The sequence below is a fragment of the Crotalus tigris genome, unplaced genomic scaffold (assembly GCF_016545835.1).
Source record: "Crotalus tigris isolate CLP2741 ecotype Arizona unplaced genomic scaffold, ASM1654583v1 scf7180000018165.1400786, whole genome shotgun sequence".
Taxonomy (NCBI): Eukaryota; Metazoa; Chordata; class Lepidosauria; order Squamata; family Viperidae; genus Crotalus; species Crotalus tigris.
In genome coordinates, this window is record NW_024096859.1 from 330,877 (window position 1) to 353,660 (window position 22,784).

General features: G+C 37.1%; 1 protein-coding gene across 6 annotated transcripts in view; it reads left to right on the top strand.

Annotated features, from left to right (window-relative positions):
* The first annotated feature begins 848 nt into the window (after positions 1–848).
* PAXIP1 (PAX interacting protein 1) overlaps positions 849–22,784 on the top strand; it is a 31,387-nt gene continuing 9,451 nt past the window's right edge. The window contains exons 1-17 of one of the 6 annotated variants that reach the window (XR_005557321.1): positions 849–1,103; positions 3,756–3,890; positions 4,726–4,769; positions 6,403–6,466; positions 6,550–6,663; positions 7,897–8,532; positions 9,487–10,162; positions 11,408–11,502; positions 11,800–11,895; positions 13,478–13,615; positions 14,968–15,089; positions 15,563–15,747; positions 16,636–16,679; positions 18,381–18,448; positions 18,828–18,930; positions 19,184–19,352; positions 20,777–20,877. Coding sequence is in view for 2 of the 6 variants with exons in the window: in XM_039348633.1 (XP_039204567.1) it covers positions 1,011–1,103; positions 3,756–3,890; positions 4,726–4,769; positions 6,403–6,466; positions 6,550–6,663; positions 7,897–8,532; positions 9,487–10,162; positions 11,408–11,502; positions 11,800–11,895; positions 13,478–13,615; positions 14,968–15,089; positions 15,563–15,747; positions 16,636–16,679; positions 18,381–18,448; positions 18,828–18,930; positions 19,184–19,352; positions 20,777–20,877 (2,883 nt within the window). In the remaining 4 variants the exon portion in view is untranslated. Of the gene's footprint in view, positions 1,104–1,193; positions 1,446–3,755; positions 3,891–4,725; positions 4,770–6,402; positions 6,467–6,549; positions 6,664–7,896; positions 8,533–9,486; positions 10,163–11,407; positions 11,503–11,799; positions 11,896–13,477; positions 13,616–14,967; positions 15,090–15,562; positions 15,748–16,635; positions 16,680–18,380; positions 18,449–18,827; positions 18,931–19,183; positions 19,353–20,776; positions 20,878–22,784 lie in introns of those variants that run through there. The other 5 variants (XR_005557320.1, XR_005557322.1, XM_039348633.1 and 2 more) reach the window with 5 other exon arrangements.

Here is a 22,784-nt window from a genome sequence, read left to right on the forward strand (position 1 = left end):
ATGAGCCAATTGCCAATTGCTGAAAAAGAGACCTGGAGTCTCTCTCTCTCTCTCTCTCTGGTGTGTGTGTGTGTGTGTGTGTGTGTGTGTGTGTGTGTGTGTGTGTACAATGCGCACGTGGGCGTGTGGCATATTTTATAATGGCCAGAAGTGCTTTACAGCCATTAAGGATCCATTCTGGGGTCCTTCAGAATTTCAAAGAGCCATTAAATGACCATTAAATCGAGTATTTGGATTCAGCATCTTGCTGGCAAAAATTACTTTCTTGGAACTGGAAAGTCAAGTAGGAGCAGATTTGGGGATGATTAAATTGCAGAGCCCACTCACAATGACCATCTTCAATCCTAATTATACAAATTAGGAAAAATGCATGAAGGTTTTATTCCCACTCCATCCTTTTTAATAGACTTCCAGTTATATTATAATTCTCCAGGAAGGATCGCATTAAGTCTTCACTGCACTCAATATTTTATTTCGGTTTCTTTTAAAACTTTTGATTCATGCCCGTGATTTAAGATTGCAAAAAAGTATCAATAACTCTCCGCCGGCGGGAGAAAAATGGTAGGCGGAGCTAAAAACAGACGGCGAGGTAACAGTAGGCGGAGCCTGCAACTTGGCATTCCTACCGCTTGTTTGTTAGTAGGCGGAGATTGGGGTGAGCCCATTATGTCGATCCCTAAGGGGAGGACGGGTGCCTCTCGATTGGCAAACCAAACCTGCCTTTAGCGGATCTTCAAGTTTATCAATACAGACTCTGTCACATTCAGAGTAGAGATAGGAAGCGGCTTGCGAGACGCCCCAAGCGGACGGAAGCTCCCGCTCCCCACCCTCCTGCTTCCCCGTCCCCCCCTTGCCAGAGATGGTCTATTCGAAAGCGCGCGCTCCACTACCACGGTTCGGCGGCTGCCTGGGCGCCGAGTGGGGCAGCACACAGGGAGATCCCGGGCTTGACGGGGGTTCTTGAATCATCGCGCTGGGAAGCCGAAGCGGCTGCATCGCTGGACGGGATCATGTCGAAGGAGGAAGACCAGGAGGTGCTGAAAGTCCCCGAGGAGATGTTCAAAGATGTCAAGTTCTTCGTGGTGGGAGACATCGACCCCAAGGTACCTGCGGGGACGTTTCCGCGGAGGGAGGCGCGCTCTTCCGCCTTTGGGTTCCTGGGGTCGTTCTGCCGATCGTCCTCCCCCCCCCCACTCAAGTCGGTTAGGATGACAGCGGCTCGTGCGGCTGGGGTTGGCGCATGCGCCCTTGCGAGGCCTCTCAGGAGAGCGGGACAGGGGATCATTGTAGCCCCTCGCGGGAGGGGGAGGGGGAGGGGCAGGGAGATCTCCGTCGACGGCCGTTAACTGCGTTCGCCGCGTCCGGTGTGGGTGACCCGACCTCCTCCTCTTGTCAGTCAAGTCCTGTCTGAAAGCGGGGAGGCCTCTGCCACGGCCTGGACTGAGGTGGGGAAAGCAGGGCTAGGGGCAGCTTTTGCCGTCAGCTGAGGGTCGGGTGGTCTTTCCTTCCCGGCGGCGACGGCGCTGTTTTCAGTCCCCGCGCGGGAGCGGCCCCGACTAGGCCTCTGGCGCTCCCCTTCTCTCTTGCCGTTTCCTCCCCTCTCTCACCCGCTCGCGAATGAGCCTTTAACAACTGGCTTCCCTCTCTCTCTCTCCTCCCCGGAGTGCGGGAGTGGGTGGGGAGGGGGGAGCGCAGACCTCTCTCAAGGGGCTGCTTTAAGATTATATCTGAGGGAGGAAAAGGCTCCTTCCACCCAGGGTGGACAAAAAGGGACCTCCCCCTCATTTTTCCTCTTCTAAGGAAACAGCTCCTACCTGTTAAGCATAAGGAAAACATAGCGTCGAATCTTCGTTTCCTGAGTTGATCGTTTTCTGCGTGCAGGGAAGTCTCCTTCTGTCAGTGGGGAGAGCCGTTAGGCACATCAAGCCATCCAACCCGACAAGACTAACGGCCTCCTCTTGATGTGGAAGATGGCCCTGTGGCAGTTAGCTGATGTTGATTGGGAAGGAGGACATGGTTAGCTTTTAGATGAGAGACCACTAGGCGATCACAGGCTGTAGGCAAGATTATAAAAGCTTTAAAAACATCCCGGAAGAGATGCTCTGCCTAAAATGCTTCTCTGTAATGATACCTACGGACTCATCAAATCACCTGTATGTGGCACCAATAGCAGAGAATATTTGTAGCTTAGGGTTGAAGTGGGGGAGAGTCCTTGGTGCTCTCTGAACCTGGTTCTTTTCTTGCAGACATTTCGTTACCCATTTTCAGGAAAACAACCAAACACAATGGAGCACCATGGACCCCACACATACTAAATCAGTTTTGCTTTTTGTGTTCTGAAACTTCTATTTTTTTAAATCATTCCAATGTTATGAATGTGGATCTGAGAAATAAAATGATTGCAATTTAACACTTCATTCAGGATACTTACTCTTTTCCTCCTCCCCTAATGAAATATCATTTTTGAAGTAAACATAATTTTCTGTGATGTCCAGACTTGGAAAAACAAGATCTTGCTGAAACCAAGGTCAAAAATAATAGTTTCCTAAGCTTTGAAATAACAATGAATTATGAGTAGTTTTGCACTAAAACTCTTTATATAAATGAAATAAAATAAAATGAGCTAGGGAACATGTGTAATTTAAGATTGTTTTTATAATAAAATGCTTTGCAAGAATTGAGCTAACTTAGGAGTTTTTCTGGCTTTTCATTTTATTTCAAAATTTCTGCCTTTCAACATGTAAATGATGTGTTCAGAGGCAATTTACTTGATGAAAAATAAAATGAGTTTAGTGCAACAAAGAATTATATTCTTTTCCTAGCATTTTTTCAACAGATGACCAAATTATCTTATACAATTCTATGTGGCATAAGCAGAAGGAGGGAAGTTCTTAGAGAACTAGGAACGTTTATAGAATATTGGATGTATTGAATACATAATTGTTTTTAATGGAATAAATGTGGAATTCAAGCATCTTTCATGCAATACTTACATCCAGGGGAAAGATGGTAAAAGTAAAACTTTCTTATTGTGCTACATTTCATTTTTTATTATCTTACATTTTATTTATTGCTGCCTTGGCCAACTATGTGTTTATTATGCCTAGAGAGCAAGAACTGAATTTTTCAAGGAAAGCTTCAGGTAGCCCAGTTTTAATGAAATGAGTGGTATTTATACAACATGCTTAAATATATTGGGGGGAAACCAGCAGGTCAGCAGTGTGATTGGACACTTAAATGTTATCCCAAAGAGCCCTAGAGGTCTTCAAGGATTAAACTTCCCTGATCAATCATGTCATGAACTATCGGTAATGAGAGAAGTTTTTTTATTCAGTTTCTGGCAATAAGACCCCCCAATTGGTTTCAAGAGCTCTCATTTATTTCTGTTTTAATTCCCTTCCACATGATCACATGAGAAGGAATAGAGTTGATAGGATAGATTAGTGGCTTTCTTCCCCTTCCTGTTCCCCACCAACAAACTTAAAAAACAAAGACCTAGGAAGTGATAGCCTTTTTCTGCAGCAACTAGGGGAACAGCTCATTGGTTCAGCCATGAACACAAACTAGATGTCTTCTGTCGCTCACTGATGTCCAGAAACAACTTTATAATTTGTCTTTATTGTAATTGGTGCCTTCTCTGGGAAAGGATAATGTTAGTATGAATGTATGTACTGTATGTCTGGGAAAATGTAATTTGTTGTACACCAGCATTTTTCTGAAATTGAAAAGAATAACATTTCACTTTCATGTTATAGGTTATTCAGCTTCTGAAAGATGGGAAGGCAAAGGAAGTTTCCTATAATGCTCTAGCATCACACATCATTTCAGAAGATGGGGATAATCCAGAAGTTGGTGAATCTCGTGAAGTGTTTGATCTTCCAGTAGTAAAAGTAAATATTTAGAGCATAATAACTATTGCTTTTAGTACAATTAACATTTTGATACAGAACTTAATGTTTCTAGCGTTGCATGCAAAGAAATGCTTTTTGTGTGTGTTGGGAAGGAAGAAAAGACCTAAGTCCATCACTTTGGGCGCTGTGTTGTGTGCATTATGAGCATACTGGTAAACAGCAAATTAATGCCTCAGCTCAAATTACTGACACCAACAAAACCTAGATTATTGGAATCAGAATTACCGTAATCTCTGTTATCTGGCTGGCTAAGGAGGGTATAAATGTTTGATGAAAGTATTTGTAAAAGAAATGTCCTTACTGTTGCCTTGTACAAGTTATCATACGTTTCAATAACAACAAATTCTATCAATATTTGGAACCTTAACAATACATCAATTTTATTATAATCATAGATCAGCATAGTTCAGAATACTAATATGAAGGTAAAAGCCACAGATTATTAATTTTATATATGTAGAGGATTCCTATTCGATATTTTTTATCTACAGATAGGCCTGGGAGAAATTGTCTGAAAACACATAGAGCTGTTGCCAAATGACAAGTCATAGACAGTACAGAAATACATGATCCTTTTGCTTGATAAGGTAGTTTAATAGCAATAGCCTTATACACCCCTTCACATTGCTTTATAGTCCTCTCTAAGCGATTTACAGAGTCAGCATATTACCCCCAACAATTATATCTGATGAATGAAGGATAACCAGATGAGTGTGTATGCTTACCATATGTTTATAATTCAAAGGCTATTCTCAGATATATAAATATTTATTCATTGACACTTATTAGATTATTTTTTAAAAACCTATTCTAGCCTTCCTGGGTGACTTTGTCAGTTCAGTGTGGAGCTCTTCTGCCGTATCCTTTCCAGTGAAACTGTTAACAGAATTATATAATACTTATTTGATTTTTTTAAATATAACTTGCTTTTTAGCTAGACATGAAATTGTTTCAGAGAATTAATTAAAGGAAGGTCATCCTACATTTTAATGCTCTTGCAAGGTCCACTTAATTGGAATAATTCTTTTTTCTTTCTTTGCTAGTCCTTTAAAATATTTGAGAGAAAGTATTTTGAAATTACATTGTCCTATTAGTCTGATCTACTGTAAGTAAATTGTATATATGTGAAACAAATTGTATTGGATTGTTGTTCCTTATTAATTTTTGTCTAACTTGTCTTATGACATTTTCTTTTCAGAATTAATTAATTTCTCTAATCTTGTAGAGATTATACATTACGAATTTGCTAAATTATAATTTACAGTCTCATGTACATCTCTAATAATTATTCTATAACTATGTTTTTCAGACTTCTTACCTATTATATGTTTATTTCCCCCTAATATTATTAATATGAATCTTTTTATGCTCATAGTAAAAAAGGAATATATTTCCTTCTTTTTCTGGAAAAATCAAATGTTTAATAGCTTTAATAAATATTTTAATTATTGATTAAGGTCTATGTGTCAGTAGGGACGACATCTGGCCAACCTTGTTTGGATTTGGAAAGGAAACATTTTAAGTCTAGTTGGTAGTTAGATAGGATATTTCCAGGAAATACAAAGGCTATTTAGTAGAAAAACCATTTTAGTAATACTGCCAAGAATAATGTGTCCATGAAGTTAATTTCAAGGACATGTTTTAGGACGCCTAATACAAATATGTTACGGTTGAAATTGAGCATTGTTTCCCTTTTGATATCTTCTATTTGCACCAATTCTGTCCCCAATGGCCACTTTTTCTCCTTTTCTCTACAAAGCTATATTTAATGTTTCAAAGAAAATGTGATGTTAACTGCATAGCTTAAGATTACCATTTTCTCTCTATAGACGTAGATATTTTTTATATCCCTCAAATTTAACATTTTGCATAAATACAAGTTTATATATGTTAACAATACAGTTCTTAAAACCATGATTTTGTGAGATAGTTTGAACCTGATACTTAAAATAATTGGAAACAAAGGCTGCAAAACATATATATTATGGGTTCTGTGGGATACACTTTCAAAAAGCATCCTGTTTATTTATAAGACAAAGTATTCACTCAGATATATCTGATAATTTTGTAGCAGAATAAGGATTGTAATATCAATTTACTGAGTTCATTTATATATTACTTATATATAAGGGTGTAAGTCTATACATATGTTGTATATAGTATGTTTTAAATGTGTTATGTATATATACACTTTGAGAGGAAGCAACTAAATGTCATTTTTAATATGTGACATTGTGCCCACAGGGGAAAAAAATGACAATAAAGATCACCTGTCTGTTTGTCTGTCTGTCTGTCTATCTATCAATCATTTCCTCTGTTGATTGCATAATGCTAGATTTTATTTCTGATCTCTCTTTTTAGAAAACATGGTATGCACAAAATTATCCATAGTTTCTTGTGAAGTTTGGGGAATATTTTCATTTGTATATTTTTATTTGTAAAATATATTTTACATTTTATTTATGTTATTTCCTTGACTTAATTTTCTCAGAGTAAATGGCTTTTCCCCAGAATCCTGTCAGATCTTTTTTGGAGTTGTTGCTTGTCTGTCTCAGGTAAAATATTTTCCAAAATGGCTAAATGATATAATATACAATTCAAAATATTTTCTACTAAAGGACCTTACCTTTTTTGGTAGGTTTCCTCTGAAGACCGGAATATGTTGTGGGCCTTGATTACATTTTATGGTGGGGATTGCCGTTTGATCCTCAATAAAAAATGTACTCATTTGATTGTGCCTGAAGCAAAAGGGGTAAGAATTTTAATGCATTTTAATGTTGTTTTAGTATACGGAATACAGGTCAATATAATTTGAGTCTTGTAAGTGTGTTACCAAGTAGATTAATATGGAAGTCATTTCATACTTTTGAGGAAATCAAAAGAAATTTGACTGAGATGTTACTAGGCAAAAATAGTGTTTTGGGGACTGATAGAATATTCTGATGAATGATTATGAATTATGCTAATATTATGTTTATGCTTATGTTATTTTCAAATAATTGGTGTTACAGCTAAAATAGGTGTTACCGATAGAAGAGAATCAGTTAGAATACCTCAGGATTGAACTGCTTTTTGTGCTTTTGTGCTTTCTGAGCTTGGTTGTTTTCTTGCAGACATTTCATTACCCAGCTGGGTAACACCATCAGTGCTAGAAGGGTATGAGGTTTGCTCTATGTGGAAAAGGAGAGATGAAGGAGGTGAAAACAGTAACAGGACTGGATTTCCTGTTATTTTCTAAAGAAGGACTCAATGTTGCATAATTCAAATGCCACAGATTTTACCATCTATTTATTTATTTTTGTTAATTAATTACCACACAGTTCCATTTCAATTATGTCTCCTACTCCAAAGTAGGAGTAGGTGTAGGCTTTGGGTAATTATTTATAAAGTAAAAACATCTGCATAAATCAAGGCATTCCCCCAGATCATAACTCCCATTAAAGTAGCATTAAAAAAAACCTAATTAGCCACTAGTAATAACCAGATTAGCAATTGATTGGCCGTTGAAAAATAAGTATTTTTAACACTCCTTGGAATGTCAGAAGCGAGCAAACTGGACACAATTATGATGTCAATTTATTCCATAACATTAGGCCCTAGATGTTAAACTTAATTGCATCACATGACATATTGGGATGTTTATTGCCTTTGCGGAACCAGGGTGGGCATGGCTTGCGCATGATGCATCCGGCCCACAGGCCACCAGTTTGACACCCCTGCATTAGGCCTTTGACCAAGGACATCTCGTTTCTCATACATGTTCCTCTCACCTTTTGAGAAGGTGACATTCTAAACAGGTCCTCTCTAGATTACATCATAGGATGGACAGGAAAGGGTTCCCTGATATAGTTTGATGCTGTGCCTTGTAGGGCTTGGTAAGTAATAACCAGCATTATGAATTCAGCTGAGATACCTAGGAGCAGCCAGTTGAGCAACTACAGAGTAAGTAAGTTTCACCTATCAACAACATTTTTGTCCTTTCCAGGAAAAATACGAATGTGCCAGTAAACGAGAGAACATTAAAATTGTGACACCTGACTGGATTCTAGATTCTATATCTGATAAAACCAAAAAAGATGAGGTTCCCTATCACCCTCGCTTAATAATATATGAAGAAGAAGAGGAAGAGGAGGAGGAGGAAGAAGAAAATGAAGAACAGGATTCCCAAAATGAAGGGAGCACTGATGAAAAGTTATCAAGTCCATCATCTTCTCGAGAAGGGTCTCCTTTGGGCAATCGAACTTTTTCTCCTAAGTCTGTTGATGCTGACAAAAACAAAGGGGAACTTATGTTTGATGATTCATCAGATTCCTCTCCTGAAAAGCATGAAAGAAATTTGAACTGGACCACGGCTGAAGTTCCACAGACTGTTGCCAGAAAACACACATTGACTCCAGGCAAGGACTCTGGATTGATTAATTTGTGTGCCAATGTCCCACCTGTCCCAGGCAATATTTTGTCCCCTGATATCAGAAGTAATATAATGGCTTCAGTACAAACTCCCCAAAGTTCTGGACATCCAGAAATGATGGCAACATGGAGTCCTGCAGTCCGGACACTAAGAAATATTACCAATAATGCTGATATTCAGCAGGTTAATAGACAATCAAATGTAGCACATGTAAGTACTTTTAATATATAAGTTGATAAAATATTATTTGAAAATGAGCACTTTTGAACTTAATTCTAATTCAGTAGTTGTGACTTCCCTAAAGTAATGCATGCAGAACTGCAAACACATTTGTCACCTGTCATATTGAAAATTTTGTTGTTGGTTATTTTCTATTTGGAGCTCTTAGACCTTGATCATCCTGTATTTTTTGAATACATAAGGATCCTAACTTGTCTATGAACTTCAGAAATAAAAGGAACATTTTGAAGAGGAAAATATGTTTGTTTTGTTATTAAAATATAGGATGTTTTCTGAAAGTCAGGTAATATAAGATTGCATTTTTCTTCTCTACCCAGTCTTGGATTTTTACATGGTAGTTCTAGGAAGAATTGTATTTGCATATCTGTGTTTTAGTGAACTGTTTGTAACATTTTTGAAGTCTGAGTTAACTGGAAGCAATTATCTACAGCCTAATTAAGGCACCTCTTTAAGAGCCTTCAGACTTAAAGCCATGCGGTTAACTAAGGGATGGTATCAAGAAAACATTTCTACAGCAATATTGCAGGTCTCACTGGTACAAATTACTTTTCAGATTAAACTCCAAATATTGGTCTATCTCAATATCTAATAAACTAAGGAAATGTTTATTTCATTACATGTCTAGTTGTTTACTAAGATCTTAAGGAAAGTCCTCTGGACAGTAATATGACTTTGTCAAACTTATGGGAGTGATGCGCTTTGTTTATAATGTTCCCCATGCTCAGCTTTTGAAAACATGCTACAGTGTTTTGCTTTCATTTTGCCTTTAATGTACTTTAAATATTTTTAACACAGGCTAACTTTTAGTTTTTATATTTTTTATTATTTGATTCATTCAGAATAGTCTTGATAGCTTTTACCCAGAAGAAGCGTTAGGGGGGAAAAATAGAACAACTATAATAAAGTGTCCATTTTCTTTTCTAGATCTTGCAGTCACTTTCAGCACCTACAAAAACTTTGGAGCCACAGATAAACCATAGCCAACAGGGACACTCCAGTGCGGTCCTGCTTAGCCAGGTCAAGCTGACTCCGGAGCCACGCCTAGTGCAGCCACCTCCGCAGCAGCATCACCATCTCTTGCATCTCCAAACCCAGCAGCTCCTGCAGTTGCAGCAGCAGTCCCAGCCACCACAGGCTCAGATTCCCCAATCGCCTTTCTCACAGCAGCCTCATCAGTTTGCCCCTCAGCAACAAGTCCATCAGCACCAGTTTCCGCAACAGCAGCAGCAGCAGCAGCTCCCCTTTCCTTCCCAACTGGTACATTCCCAGCAACAAATGCATCGCCCTCCACAACCAATGCCGTTTCAGCAGCAGCAGTTGCATCGATTGCAACAGCAGCACTTGCAGCAGCAGCAATTGCAGCTTCAGCAGCAAAACCTTCAGCACCTGCAGCAACAGCAACTTCAGCAGCAACAACTTCAGCAGCAGCACTTACAACGAATGCAGCAGCAGCAGCAGCAAATGCAAAATCAGACATCACAACACTTGACTCCAACATCTCAGACGCTACACCATCAAGTTTCAATTCAGGCACCACACAATCCCCAGCAGCAACAATTGCAGCAATATCAACTGTTTGGGCATGACCCATCTGTAGAAGGTAGGTTAATTAGTTATATGCATCCTGACTTAATACAGCGTTTCAAGGTGGCATACTTAATGTTTCCTCCCATGTTTTCCCAAAGATCAACCCTGTGAGATAGATTAGTGATTGATCTACTTTGTTCTTGCACATCGAAGAAAAATTGTTTAAAATGAGAAAAAAATATTTCTGGTTGTTAAATTATTGGTTATTAGTAAATCATCTAGAGTTGATACAAATATATTAGTATGCACAGTATTCGTAGCCAGTACAAACAGCTGTCAGCAAGGCAAGCCCTTTCCCATTCAGTGGATTTCTGAAAGAAGGAAGTCATGTTAGTAGATAAGCAGGAGTTTTAAAAAGAGTGTGCTATGTAAGCCATTATAAATGAGATACCAAAGAAATCAAGGATATCTCCTACCCTGAGGAAGTTTTTGCACATAGATAAAATGTTTAAAAGACTGCTTTGAAGATTATGGACTTCTGTTCAGTTCTTTAAGTGTCACCAATTGGATTGACCTAGAAATGAATTTCTAACCTACCTAACTTCATACTAGACCACTAGAAAAAAACCAAAATACTCAGTTGCATGGTTAAATTTTGAATACAATTAGCATTTGAATTCAATATGTTTCCCTCTGTCAGTTTTTTTTTAATATGGGGTATATTTGTCAGATCGTGTCCTCTCAAAGCATTCAGTCCACACATTCACATGGATTGCAACTTTCTTTTATAGCAGTACCAGATTGGTAGATATGCTTAACCTCTGCCTCATGGGACTCCTTTCTCAACAATCCATTCCCACATTTTCCGTTTCATTCTAAACTAACAGCTATAAGGACACAACTGGTTTCTGCTGCTGTCTGCTAAGCTAGTGGATGACGGGATGCAGTGTGCAAATCACAAAGCAGCAGACTAATGGCTGTTGGAACTTTGGGAACTTTGGGATAATATTGGTCAAAATATAGAGCAAGACAATGTAATTTGTTCTTATCTTGAAACAAAATTCTCAAGGTTGAACTTTCTTTCAGTCTTGGAATCTTTGAAATGACTATTTGGGAATTGAAATGCTTTGCATACACTTAGCAAGAAGCTTGTGAAAGACAAGTAAAGACCAGGGATCTGCATCTCAGTATTGATCAGTTTGATTGGTTTGGAAGGAGCCAAGTCTTACATGTACATACCATTGAAGATGATTGCATTAATTACAATTTAAGAGAAAAAAGTATTTTAGATTAATTTCAACTGCATTATTTTTTTCAGTTCCTGAAGAATATTTCTTACTGGGTTGCGTCTTTGCAATTGCTGATTACCCTGAACACATGTCTGATAAACAACTGTTGGCAACTTGGAAAAGGGTGAATATAAGTTCTATTTGTGAATATTTTTCTAATCAGAATTTCTAAGTACATTTTTAATGAAAAATCAAATTAACCTATTTTTAAAAATAAATTTACAATAGTTTCTTTGTAACAAATGAATTCTAATAAAATATGTTTATCAATATCCAAGATATACTTGTTTTCACCAAAAGATGCAGTATTTCATCTTATTGCTTTAGGGTTTTTTTCCTACTGACTGGGTAGCTTCAAACATTTCTATATTTATTATGTTAGACTGACATGTCTTTTAAATTTTCTTAATTTTTATTTTAGGTAATCCAGACTCATGGTGGTACAGTTGATCCTACACTTACAAGCCGATGTACACATCTTCTTTGTGAAAGTCAACTTAGTAATATGTATGCACAGGTATGACAAAATACCATATATAATTTCTAGTCAAGGTAAAAATCTTTCTACATTTTTAAAATATAGTATATATAGTCTTTTATTATCAGTAGCAGAGAGTCTATACAATTAATATGTAACTCTCCAAACCATGAGATCTTGAAGTTTGAAGCTTAATATATTGCCCTTTTCTTCCAGAAAGTTTAACTAGGAAGTTGTTCATTGGCTCAAAAACAAAACAAATCAGGGTCTCATTGGTTCAAGAGCAAAATAAACCAAATTAAAATAAATCCAAATTAAATCTAGGAATTTTTTTCTGCTGCTTGTATTAGTATTTGATGTCTGCCAATGTTAGGAAAAAAATGTGGCTTGAATTACTGGCTAATCATGTGTGATTACTGTATAGCAGAGAGAACTTTACATTGTTTGCTGGTTGTTCCAAGACACCCTTCTCCTCCACTCTCCTCCTGCACCTGTTTCAGGCTTGCAGCTTTATTGGTAACTCTGCTATGCTAACTCTGGAGAGAAGGCTCAGATATGAGGGGAATAAGGCATGATATGTGCCTGCAATTTTTCTAAACAACATATTTTCCCACAATGCATGGGAATCAGTATGGTCTAGAGTTAAGGTACTAGGCTAGAAACTAGGAGACCCAAGAGTTCTAGTCCTGTCTTACCTATGAAAGCTATAAAGGCGGGATCCAAGTAAATAAAATGAATCACTTGAAGACAAATGTGCTGAGTGCAGACTTAAGTACTCTTGAAATAAAGAAGAAAAATGAAAAGCAGTTAACAAAAAAAAAGTAGTGGGTTTCTCTCTTTCTCTATATTATTTCACAATACAAAACAATAATAATGGAGGTGTTTTTGAACTGAATTTTTATTCATTCAACTTCTACAAGGCTTACAATTAAAAAAAATGTACAGTTAAAACAATAAAAATATTTTAAAATAATAAGTAAAAATATTTATCAAAAATAAATAGGTATAGCAATTGAGATATTTGGCTAGTTAACAATAAAGGCAGGAAATTGAGCTCTAATGCATTCAGCGTCCCAGGCTCGGGAGCACAGCCAGATTTTTAGAGCTTTATTATGAAATTCTAGAAAGAGTCTGCAGCCCATGAAAGCTAATGTGATAATGTGTTCTTATATCATGTTTGTGAGGCAAGTGCCTTCACTTTTCATTTTCAAATGAAGTTGAAAATGACCTGAAGCAAAAAGAAAAAAAGGCCACAACAGTGTAATGTTTAAGGTGATGAATGAATTTACTGATAGCACTAGATGAAGAAGGCATTTGCTTTTTTGTAAATCAGTTTATCTACTGGTTATTAATATGAAGGAAAAAATGGAAGAAATCATACTACATATGTCAAGAGATAAGTTTAAGAAATAAATTCCATATAGCATTTGGTATTATGTACTACAGCGTACATATCTGAACTTTCAGACCTAGTGTTAATTCAGAAGTTGTAACAGAAAACTTAATGCACCAAGAATGCATTTTGTTCATCTTTTAAAAAAATATTGTATGTATTTATTATAAAATGTGGTAAATTAAGACCTATAGTAACAATGTTCTGCCGTGCATGTGAATATTATAGGCTTTGAAAGAAAGGAAAAGATGCATCACTGCCCACTGGCTGAATTCTATGTTAAAAAAGAAGAAAATGGTACCACCCCATCGAGCTCGTCATTTTCCAGTAGCATTTCCACCCGGAGGAAAACCATGTTCTCAGCATGTAAGAAGCTTAATCTAAGTTTTTGTTTCGAAATTACTGCTGATATTATATAGAGTTCAAAAATACATAGCGATCCATTTTTAGACAATATAATTTTGCAGGTTTGCCTTCTACGCTTCTCCCACTGCTATTCACAGCTTTAAAACTGTGGGAAAATGTCCCTCCCCAAAAGTCACAAATCTGACTGGAAAAGGGCAATTCGGGAGAATTTGAGAAAAGTTAGGTGGTTAAGAGATGGTGAGGAACCGCTGTTAATATTTGGGGGGAAATGTTAAAATTTGGCCATTTTCACCCACGTAATAGTCGCAGCTAATCCTTGCTTAGGAATAGTAATTGGAACTGGGAACTTCCATCACTAAGTGATGTTATAAAATACAATGTCACATGATTGCATTGATTTACACCAACAATTGTGGCAAGTGCTGTTGTTAGATGAACTCCATGTGATCACAGCATTCCACAGTCACAGAATTGCCCTTTGTGAACCTGCCAGCTTTCCCATTGACTTTACTTGTCAGAAACGGGCAGTGAATGTGGCAAATGCCATCACGTAGTTGTGAGATACTGCAGTCATTATAATTGTGAACCGGTTGCCAAGTGCCCGAATCCCAATCATGTAACCACAGAGATGCTGCAATGGTCGCAATTGCAAGAATCTGTTGTAACTCTGCATTCAGCACTGTAACTTTGGATGTTGGCTGAATGAGTGCTTGTTTAACTAGGACTACCTGCACCATGTTGTATTTCATTTAGAAACAAATTGCCAGTCAGTGTTAATGCTTTTAGCACAGATACAGTGTCATCTCTCTGACTTCTGTATTTTGTCCTAGTGAACTTTCTTTACTAATTGTAAAGGCTATCTCATGTGAAGCATATTGTAGTATTTACCCCTGGAGCCCAAACCCTACAGTAGTTTTCTTCCAGAAGGGATACAATTAGAGAATCAGAGTTGTTAAAAGGAACTCCTAGCTCTTGTCTCAATCCAGGAAACCAGAGGGAGATTTCAACTCAGAAAGGCCTGTGTTTTGACCCAATATCAGTAAAGAGAAAAGTGTGGTTGCCTCTCTGCCTTGAAACTTCTGCAGGAGATAATGCAATCCTCTAGTATTGAGGCATAGAGGTTTAACTTTTTTTCTCATCTTTTGGAGTTAACTCACTAAGACACGCTTCCTCTTGAAGAAGATGCATTTGTGCAGTCTTGTATTCTTGCCCATATACAGGAACTTGTATTTGTTCTGGGAGTTGTGATTCCATCTTATTTTGAGAAATACTGAATTAGTTAAAGGTTAATGTCACTTAAAAAAAATAAAATAACCAACATGTTTATAGTCATTTCATTTGTTTCTGTCCAGATAATTGCTGTAACAGGTTTTGTGGATAATGACAGAGTCGATCTCAAGTTGATGGCCTACCTAGCAGGAGCAAAATATACAGGCTATCTTTGTCGCAGTAACACCATTCTTATATGTAAAGCGTAAGTGCTGTTTAGAATAATAATGTGAATAACACTGATGGATCCCATTTTATGTCTGCTTTTTTACAGCCGTTTTTCAGAATACAAGCATTTAGTTTTCCTGGCTGTGTTATGCTGTGTTACATTAAAAATGTTGGTGTACGTTCTTCCTCATTTACAGTGTTACGTCTTACTGTCTATTCTATAAAAAACTAGCACAGAGGCCCTCAAAATGGTTTGTTCCAATGGTTCCAAAGTGATTTTTCATTTTTATAAAAAAATAGTATATTATAGAATTTATAATAAGTACTATTTGATGTGAAGTTTTAACAAATTAGCAATATTGACATCTTCTGCACTCTGGGGTGCTTATTGAAAGCTGACTGAGTTGAACGGTATCTCCAAATACAGTCCCAGTGTATTTGGAGAACATCATGTAGGGAAAGTGTTCTGACTTGCTTCCTTATCATTGACTCTTTTTTTACTATTTCAAGGCCAACTGGCATAAAGTATGAAAAGGCCAAAGAGTGGAGGATACCTTGTGTCAATACACAATGGCTCTGTGATATCTTACTTGGAAATTTTGAAGCTTTGCGGCAAATGCAGCACAATCGATACACAGTTTTCAGTCTTCAGGAACCCTTTGCTCCTAATCAGCATCTAGTTCTAAATCTTCTTGGTAAGAAGACTTGCAAAAGTTTACAACCATTGCATTTCAGTGTAAAATAATAATTTGTTGCTTCTTTTGGACATACCATTATATGCACTATGTGTGCTCCTTTTGATAGCATGAACTAAGCATGTTGACACAAATAAGGATCTTAAAGTTTAATGAGATTTATTCGTAATATGCATAAAAATAATTTTAAAACCAAATTAACCATTGATTATCTTTGGTTTCAAATCCAAGTTTATTTTTTTAAGTATGTATCTTTCTCTTTAAAAACAGGTGATAAAGTAATATTTGATTAGTGATAGTCATGCTAACCTTATTAATCTGTAAACTGAATAAATGAAACCCTTTAAATCATTTATCAGATACAAATAAACATGTCCATCTGAAGAAAAAAAATTCTAGTCTAGCAATATTTTATTTCATAGGCATTTCATTTTTCAGTACTTTCTGCAGAAGTATAACCCCGCCAGAAAAAGGAGATATGGAAGATTCAGTTCAAAGGGAAGATTCCATGAAACATCCTTTAATATAAATTATATCTTAAAATGGCATCATCTAGCTTTATAGATGATTATTTGGTTATTATGATGATTTTCCTGTGATATAATTAATTGCTTTGAGTTGTCTTGTATCAACTTAATCCGTTGAGATACCCAGTTTAATGGAGAGGGAGAAATGATAGGAAGAACTACATGAAACAGTATTATATTCATAATCTTAAACCTAGGGTAATTGCATCATGTGTGGATTTTCTATGGGCTTTTAAATTGTGTGTCCTAATTGGCTAAAAAGGGTAGATGTACAAAACGGACATTGACCGAAGTACTGGAGCCTCACAGAAACCAGGCCTTGGTGTAAGAGTTTCTTGCTGTTTCTATTCATTAATTCCAGATGCTTGGAGGGTTCCTTTAAAGGTGTCACCTGAACTTCAAATGGTACGTAGTGTTACTTTAAACGCCTTTACACGTGGGGGAAACGGAAAAAGAATGCATGTGAAAAAGTGATGAGATTATAGATTATACAACATTTATATTGTTTAAAATATTTTTATATTACTTTTTATTTAAAATTTCTCAGATGCTATACCTGAGGATTACATTTCCTTCCTTCCTTGGAAATCACATGCAGTGTCTGCATAAGAACTTCCACAGCTGACAGGGAATTTCCAGCTTGGTTATGATCAGTAATTAGGACAAAAGACTGCCAGTAAGAATGGGCTTCCATAAAGTGCCAGGCTCTGCTTGCTGCTTCCTCCTATAGAAAAATGAATAAAACTGAATTGAGTTTCACCCAATCAGAACACTATTTATTGCATGCAGAGCTTTAACTACCGTAGTTTTTTAATCAGAGTGGACAGTCTTATCCAGTTCCTGGACTCTGTTGTACGCTCTTTTGCATTAATGTTGCACCCCCATTCCCCCCATTTAAATCTATGATTCTCTTTGCATGAAACTTAGTTCTACTTTATTCTTCCTCCTATACAATGATGGAGCAAATCCAGGGGCGGTTTTCTGAGGAGGGAAAGGATACCAGCATCAGTTCCTCCTGAAATGAGGCGTTGATCATCTCTCAATCCAGTCTATTTCACGATCTCAGTCTTAAGAGGAATATGTATCCAGCTTACAAGGAGCAAACGAGTATCCTGTCCAAGAGTCCACAGGCCATGAAATGTCCCAAATAACAGGGCAAGGTGCAACCCCAGTAACCACATCAGACTCACCCAGGAAGAATTGGCAACTCAGAGCAACTTTATCAACAAAGTGCTGCGCAAACTGGTTGCAACAACCAAATAGACAATCTAAGATCTAATTCATTCCCAAGAAGTGAATTGCTCACCCTGAACAACACCAACAGCTGTTAGCCGATAGCACAATTTGGGAGAACAACTACACTTTACATTGCCTTTCACTATGGTGTAGTTTTGAGCTTGTATTTGTAGAATCCCTTTTGGCCTTCCTGCACCATTGCTTCTGCAACTACATCTCCCAGAGATCAGTAAACAAGGAAGACACCATGGATCTCTCAGCATAGAGAGAGAGAAGAGCAACTTGGGAGCTGCTTGAGCTCAGCATTTCAATAGGCATAGTCCTACTTGTGTGCATAATATCAAATCCTGAACTTGCAATATATATGAATGTGGATCACTGTGTTCTTCGTGGCCTGAATTCTCTACTATGAATGTTTTAGATCAGGGGTGTCAAACTGCCGGCCCACGGGCCAAATGCGTCATCTGGAAGCCGCGACCATCCCATTGCTGGCAATGGCAAAACTGTCCTGATATGTTGCGCAACATCGCATGACGTCGCAAGTTTGACATGTCTTAGATGCTTATGTAATAATTGATGAATTATGCTATATAACGTACTTAAAAGAAAATTGTTTGGAAAACATCACAACACTTTTAAGTACATAATACATGTATCTTTTTCTCCTGCAGCATTATGACTATAATACAGTTATTTTCCTGGAATTTATTTCCATTTAATTTTATGAGTTGGCAGGAGCAGGGTTATGCTGTGCACATATGTGATTTTAATACAGTGTATGTTTTTATATATATTTAAAGATATTGGTACAAAACTAAAAAAAAAAAAAGGTCCTTATGAAAGCCAATTCTATACCTTGTCTAATTGTAGAACATGAGATTACCACTTAAACCAAAGCAGAATGAAACCGTAATTCAACCTTCAACCAAAAGGCCGAGGTAAGAGAATGACAATGCTTAAGCAGCTCAATAGTTGCTTGGAAGTGGTGTTACTGAAATGAAATTATTTTTAGATTTTAAACATCATATGTTTTTGAGTTGTACATATCTGGAAAAAAGCTATAACGAAGGGGTCAAATCAAGGAGCAAACATTTGAAAGTGAGAGACATGTCAAAGGAACATGAAATATCACAGCAAAAGCAGACGTGTTCCTTTTATTTTATAATCTACTAAATGGTAAAAATTCTTTAATTTATAGATATTTAGCTTTGCAGAGCACTATACAGTGTTGCCCTAGTTTTGGATTTAGAAAGTAATTATTAAGTTACTTGATTTAAACAAGTTAAAAATAATATTAAGTTAACTTTGTATTTCTAGAATTGAAGACTTGCCAGCACCCACAAAAAAACTGCCACCAGAATTGACTCCAATGGTTCTTTTTACAGGATTTGAGCCTGCTCAAGCACATCAATACATTAAGGTAAATTCTTTCTTGAATTAAAAGATTTCATATGATTTTAGGATTGATTTTACAACATGCTGGCTATCTCCACTGACAAATTGAATGTGTAACTGCATCAAAACGCCACTTCGTAATAATTGAGCATTATTTTTCAAAAGTATTTTTTCTCATACATGGTTGTCCATTGAGTGTATAATCATGATTCATTCTCTAGTCTGTTGTTTTATTATGACTAAAAGTTCTAAAACGCTTTTTTTCCCTTCCATTTTAGAAAGTCTATGTTCTTGGGGGTGACATAGCAGAGACTGCACAGAAGTGTACTCACGTGATAGCTAGTAAAGTGACCCGCACTGTAAAATTCCTGACAGCAGTTTCAATTGCAAAACATATTGTAACACCGGAATGGTTGGAAGAATGTTTCAAATGTCAGAAATTTATAGGTTAGTAAATGGCCATGTTGAACAAAGTAAGAGTCGTGTTGTGGAGTCCTTCCTTCAAATGCGACAGTGAAACTTTCATTGGAATGGGTGTCTTTTTTGTTTATAAGTAAATCAACTTCACTGAAGTAATTTGAATAGATGTTTTTTTTCCTCTAAAATACTATTTTTTTTAATGTGCTTGACTAGAATAGAATAAGCTGGTGTGTCATTTTGAAACAGGTCTCCTACTAGTCAATTCATCCAAAAGTCCATTTCTGATTCTACCTCTAACCTCTCTGTGTTAGTAGTCTAAAGAATGTGATACAACAGAAAACAGGTGGAAGGGACTTTGGAGATCTTCTAAGCCGGAAACCCTATACTATTTCAGAGAAATGGTTGTCCAGTCTCTTCTTAAAAACGTCCAATGTTGGAGTATTCATCGCTTCCACTGGTTTATTGTTCTCACAGTCAGGAAATTTTTATTAGTTCTAGATTGCTTCTCTTTTTGGTTAGTTTCCATCCATTGCTTCTTGTCTTGCCTTCAGGTGCTTTGAAGAACAGCTTGACTCCGTCTTCATTGTGCCTCCTCCCCCTCCTCTTCCTCCTCCTCCTTGTTTTTCATCTTCTGTGTGAGTCCTTGGCTTACGTTCATTTGTCAGTGACTATTCAGGGTTATGGCAGTGCTTAAAAAAATGGATGTATGATCGAAGTTCTGGCCATTGCAGCATTTCCACAGTCACATGATTGCAATCAAGGTCAAGGCACTTGGGTGCCCTGCTTGCAGTGAGCCACAGCCATGGATTTGCCATTTATGACCTTTCCTGTCAGCTTCTCACAGGAAAAAGCTGGAAGGGAAGGTCAAAAGTTCCTCTGGTAAATTGTTCCCAGGGATCTTGTGCTCTGTATATCACCCACCCCAGTGCCTGCCCATCCATAGCAGCCTCCCATTCACCCACAGCTTCTGCCAGCCCATCTGCACTTTATGTGCACTTGATCACAGCCCTCTCCCTCCCTCCCAAAGGATCTCCCACACCTTGTCTGAACTCTTAACAACTAGCATGATCCTGAGTTTACTATGGCAATTCGTATTGGCCGTTACTAAGCAGTGCAATCAAGTTATGTTGCACTTAATGACTGCATTGCTTAGTGATGGTATTCCTGGTCCCAATTGCTATCGTAAACTAAGAACTTCTTGTATTGCAGTGTTTACATGCATTCTTTAAAGGCATTAATACAGCTTTATTATTTAATTGGTGGTTTTCCACTCTGTAAACCTAGTGAACTCCAATGAAGTATTTAACTTTTTGATTGCTAGTGGTGAGGTAACTCAAGGTAAGGTAAGCATCTCAAACTTTCTCAGAATAATTTTTAAGAATGAGTAAATGCTTTCACCATCTTATGTTTTGAAAAATTAAAGTTATGTCCCTACTCCCCTTTTTTTATAGAAGAACAAAACTACATGCTCCGAGATGCAGAGGCTGAAGTCCTTTTCTCTTTCAGTTTGGAAGAATCTCTAAAAAGAGCGCAAGCGGCACCACTCTTTAAGGTATAATTGTATTTGTTTACTGAGAGCTGCAGATTCATATGTCGTCACATATTAGAGGATAAGATCAGCAACATGGACAAAAGAACATATCTTTAAGGAGAATTCCAGGGGAGAAATCTGTGTCATTCAATTTAAAAAGAAAAAGCCACAGGAGACTAACCTGAGAGAAATTGGGAACCAGAAAAACAACTTGGAAAGGAAATGGAATTTTACCATTTGCTTTAAAAGTGAACATACATATGTCTAAACACAACTATCTAATAGACCAACATTAGTTGTAGGAATTCATGATTTTGGTTTCTAAAAACAGTGTGGATTACAACTGCATTAGTGTTTTTATTTTGGGTCCGTTTCGTGAGTTAATTCATGGCAATCTCTAAATAGAGCAGAAATTATGACTAGTTTGCTGAATTAATATTAACATAAATCCTGGTTGACTTTGACTTAAAAAAATTAACTCTGTTGATGTTATCACTGGCACTGATGATATTACCTAATTTCAGGAATGAAACATCTACAAAAAAACCTTACCAAGCTCAGAAAGCTCCAAGGACCCCTCATTTCAATCATGAGCTACAAATGTTGTCCTTTATTGATGAACTCTGTTTACCAGCCAGTCACAAGTCACTATCTTAGCTTGACATATGTGAGTTGACTATTGTGCTTAGGAAGTCAAAATGGAATCAAGACTTCTATAGGAAAACTCTTTAGGTGCAGATAATTTCAGAAAAATCTATACTACAGTTTTATGCATTATGTATGGTAGTTTTATATGTTGACTCTTGATGGCAGTGTGAATTTTGTTTAAAGTTTATGATGGAAAATTAACTGAAAACAAGACCTACTAGAAAATGGCTGGTATAAGCAATTTCTCATATATAATGCAACTTTTAAAGAACTATTGCCATTTTGATTTGTGGATGATTCCATTATCTTTAAAGGAACTTGTTAACCAGTCCTAACCAGTAGGATGGTGCCTCAAAATTGGATTTGTAGGAGAAAAGGTGAGGCAGGGCGTTGTTTGCATCTCACCTACGGTCACATTTCTAATTCAAACAAATTTTTCCTGGGTGTTTTGAAGGAGTTGTATGGTTCCAACTTCAGAGCTTCCAGGCAGATTAACTTTGTGAGGGCGCTTGCTATATCTTGTAACAAATGCTTTTAGGCGGCATGGTGATGTAATAAAATCAGAGAGGAAAAAGAAACCTGTTTGGGTCAGTCACTCATTCTCTTCCCAGCTTCCTTCACAAGGAAGGGTACTTTAGGGGAGAATGATCCCTGGTAAACCATTGTAAATTTCTGGAGAAATATAAATTACCTTGCTGTTGTTGTTAGTTGCGAAGTCGTGTCCGACCTATTGTGACCCCATGGACAACGTTCCTCCAAGCCTTCCTATCCTCTACCATCTTCTGGAATCCATTTAAGCTCACACCTACTGCTTCAGTGACTCCATCCAGCCACCTCATTCATAAATTATCTAGTGGGATATAAACCAAATAACTTCAAATAAATAAACCAATTGTATTTTATTTACTAATCCCACCGATCTGCCTGAAATGTTCCTTGTCTTTCAGTTGCAAATGAGAGAACAAGATTCATTTAGAGTTTCCACAAAATATTGGACAGGGAAGTAATTTTAAAAATTTTTTCCTGAAAGTTAAAGTGTACAGGATGCATTATTTTATGTTAGGCAAAAAAGTTGCAAACATTGCACCCCCATATAGACCTCCCTACACACAAAAGCTAATACAAATTATTATAGAATAAGGAAGAAAAAATAGAAATCAAACAGAAGGCTAAAAGTGGAAAGAAGAAAGTAAAAGTAGAAGAAAAAAGATACAAAAAGCGACTTCTGATCTTTATAACAGTTATAAGTACAATTATAATTTATCTCTCTCTTCTTTCTA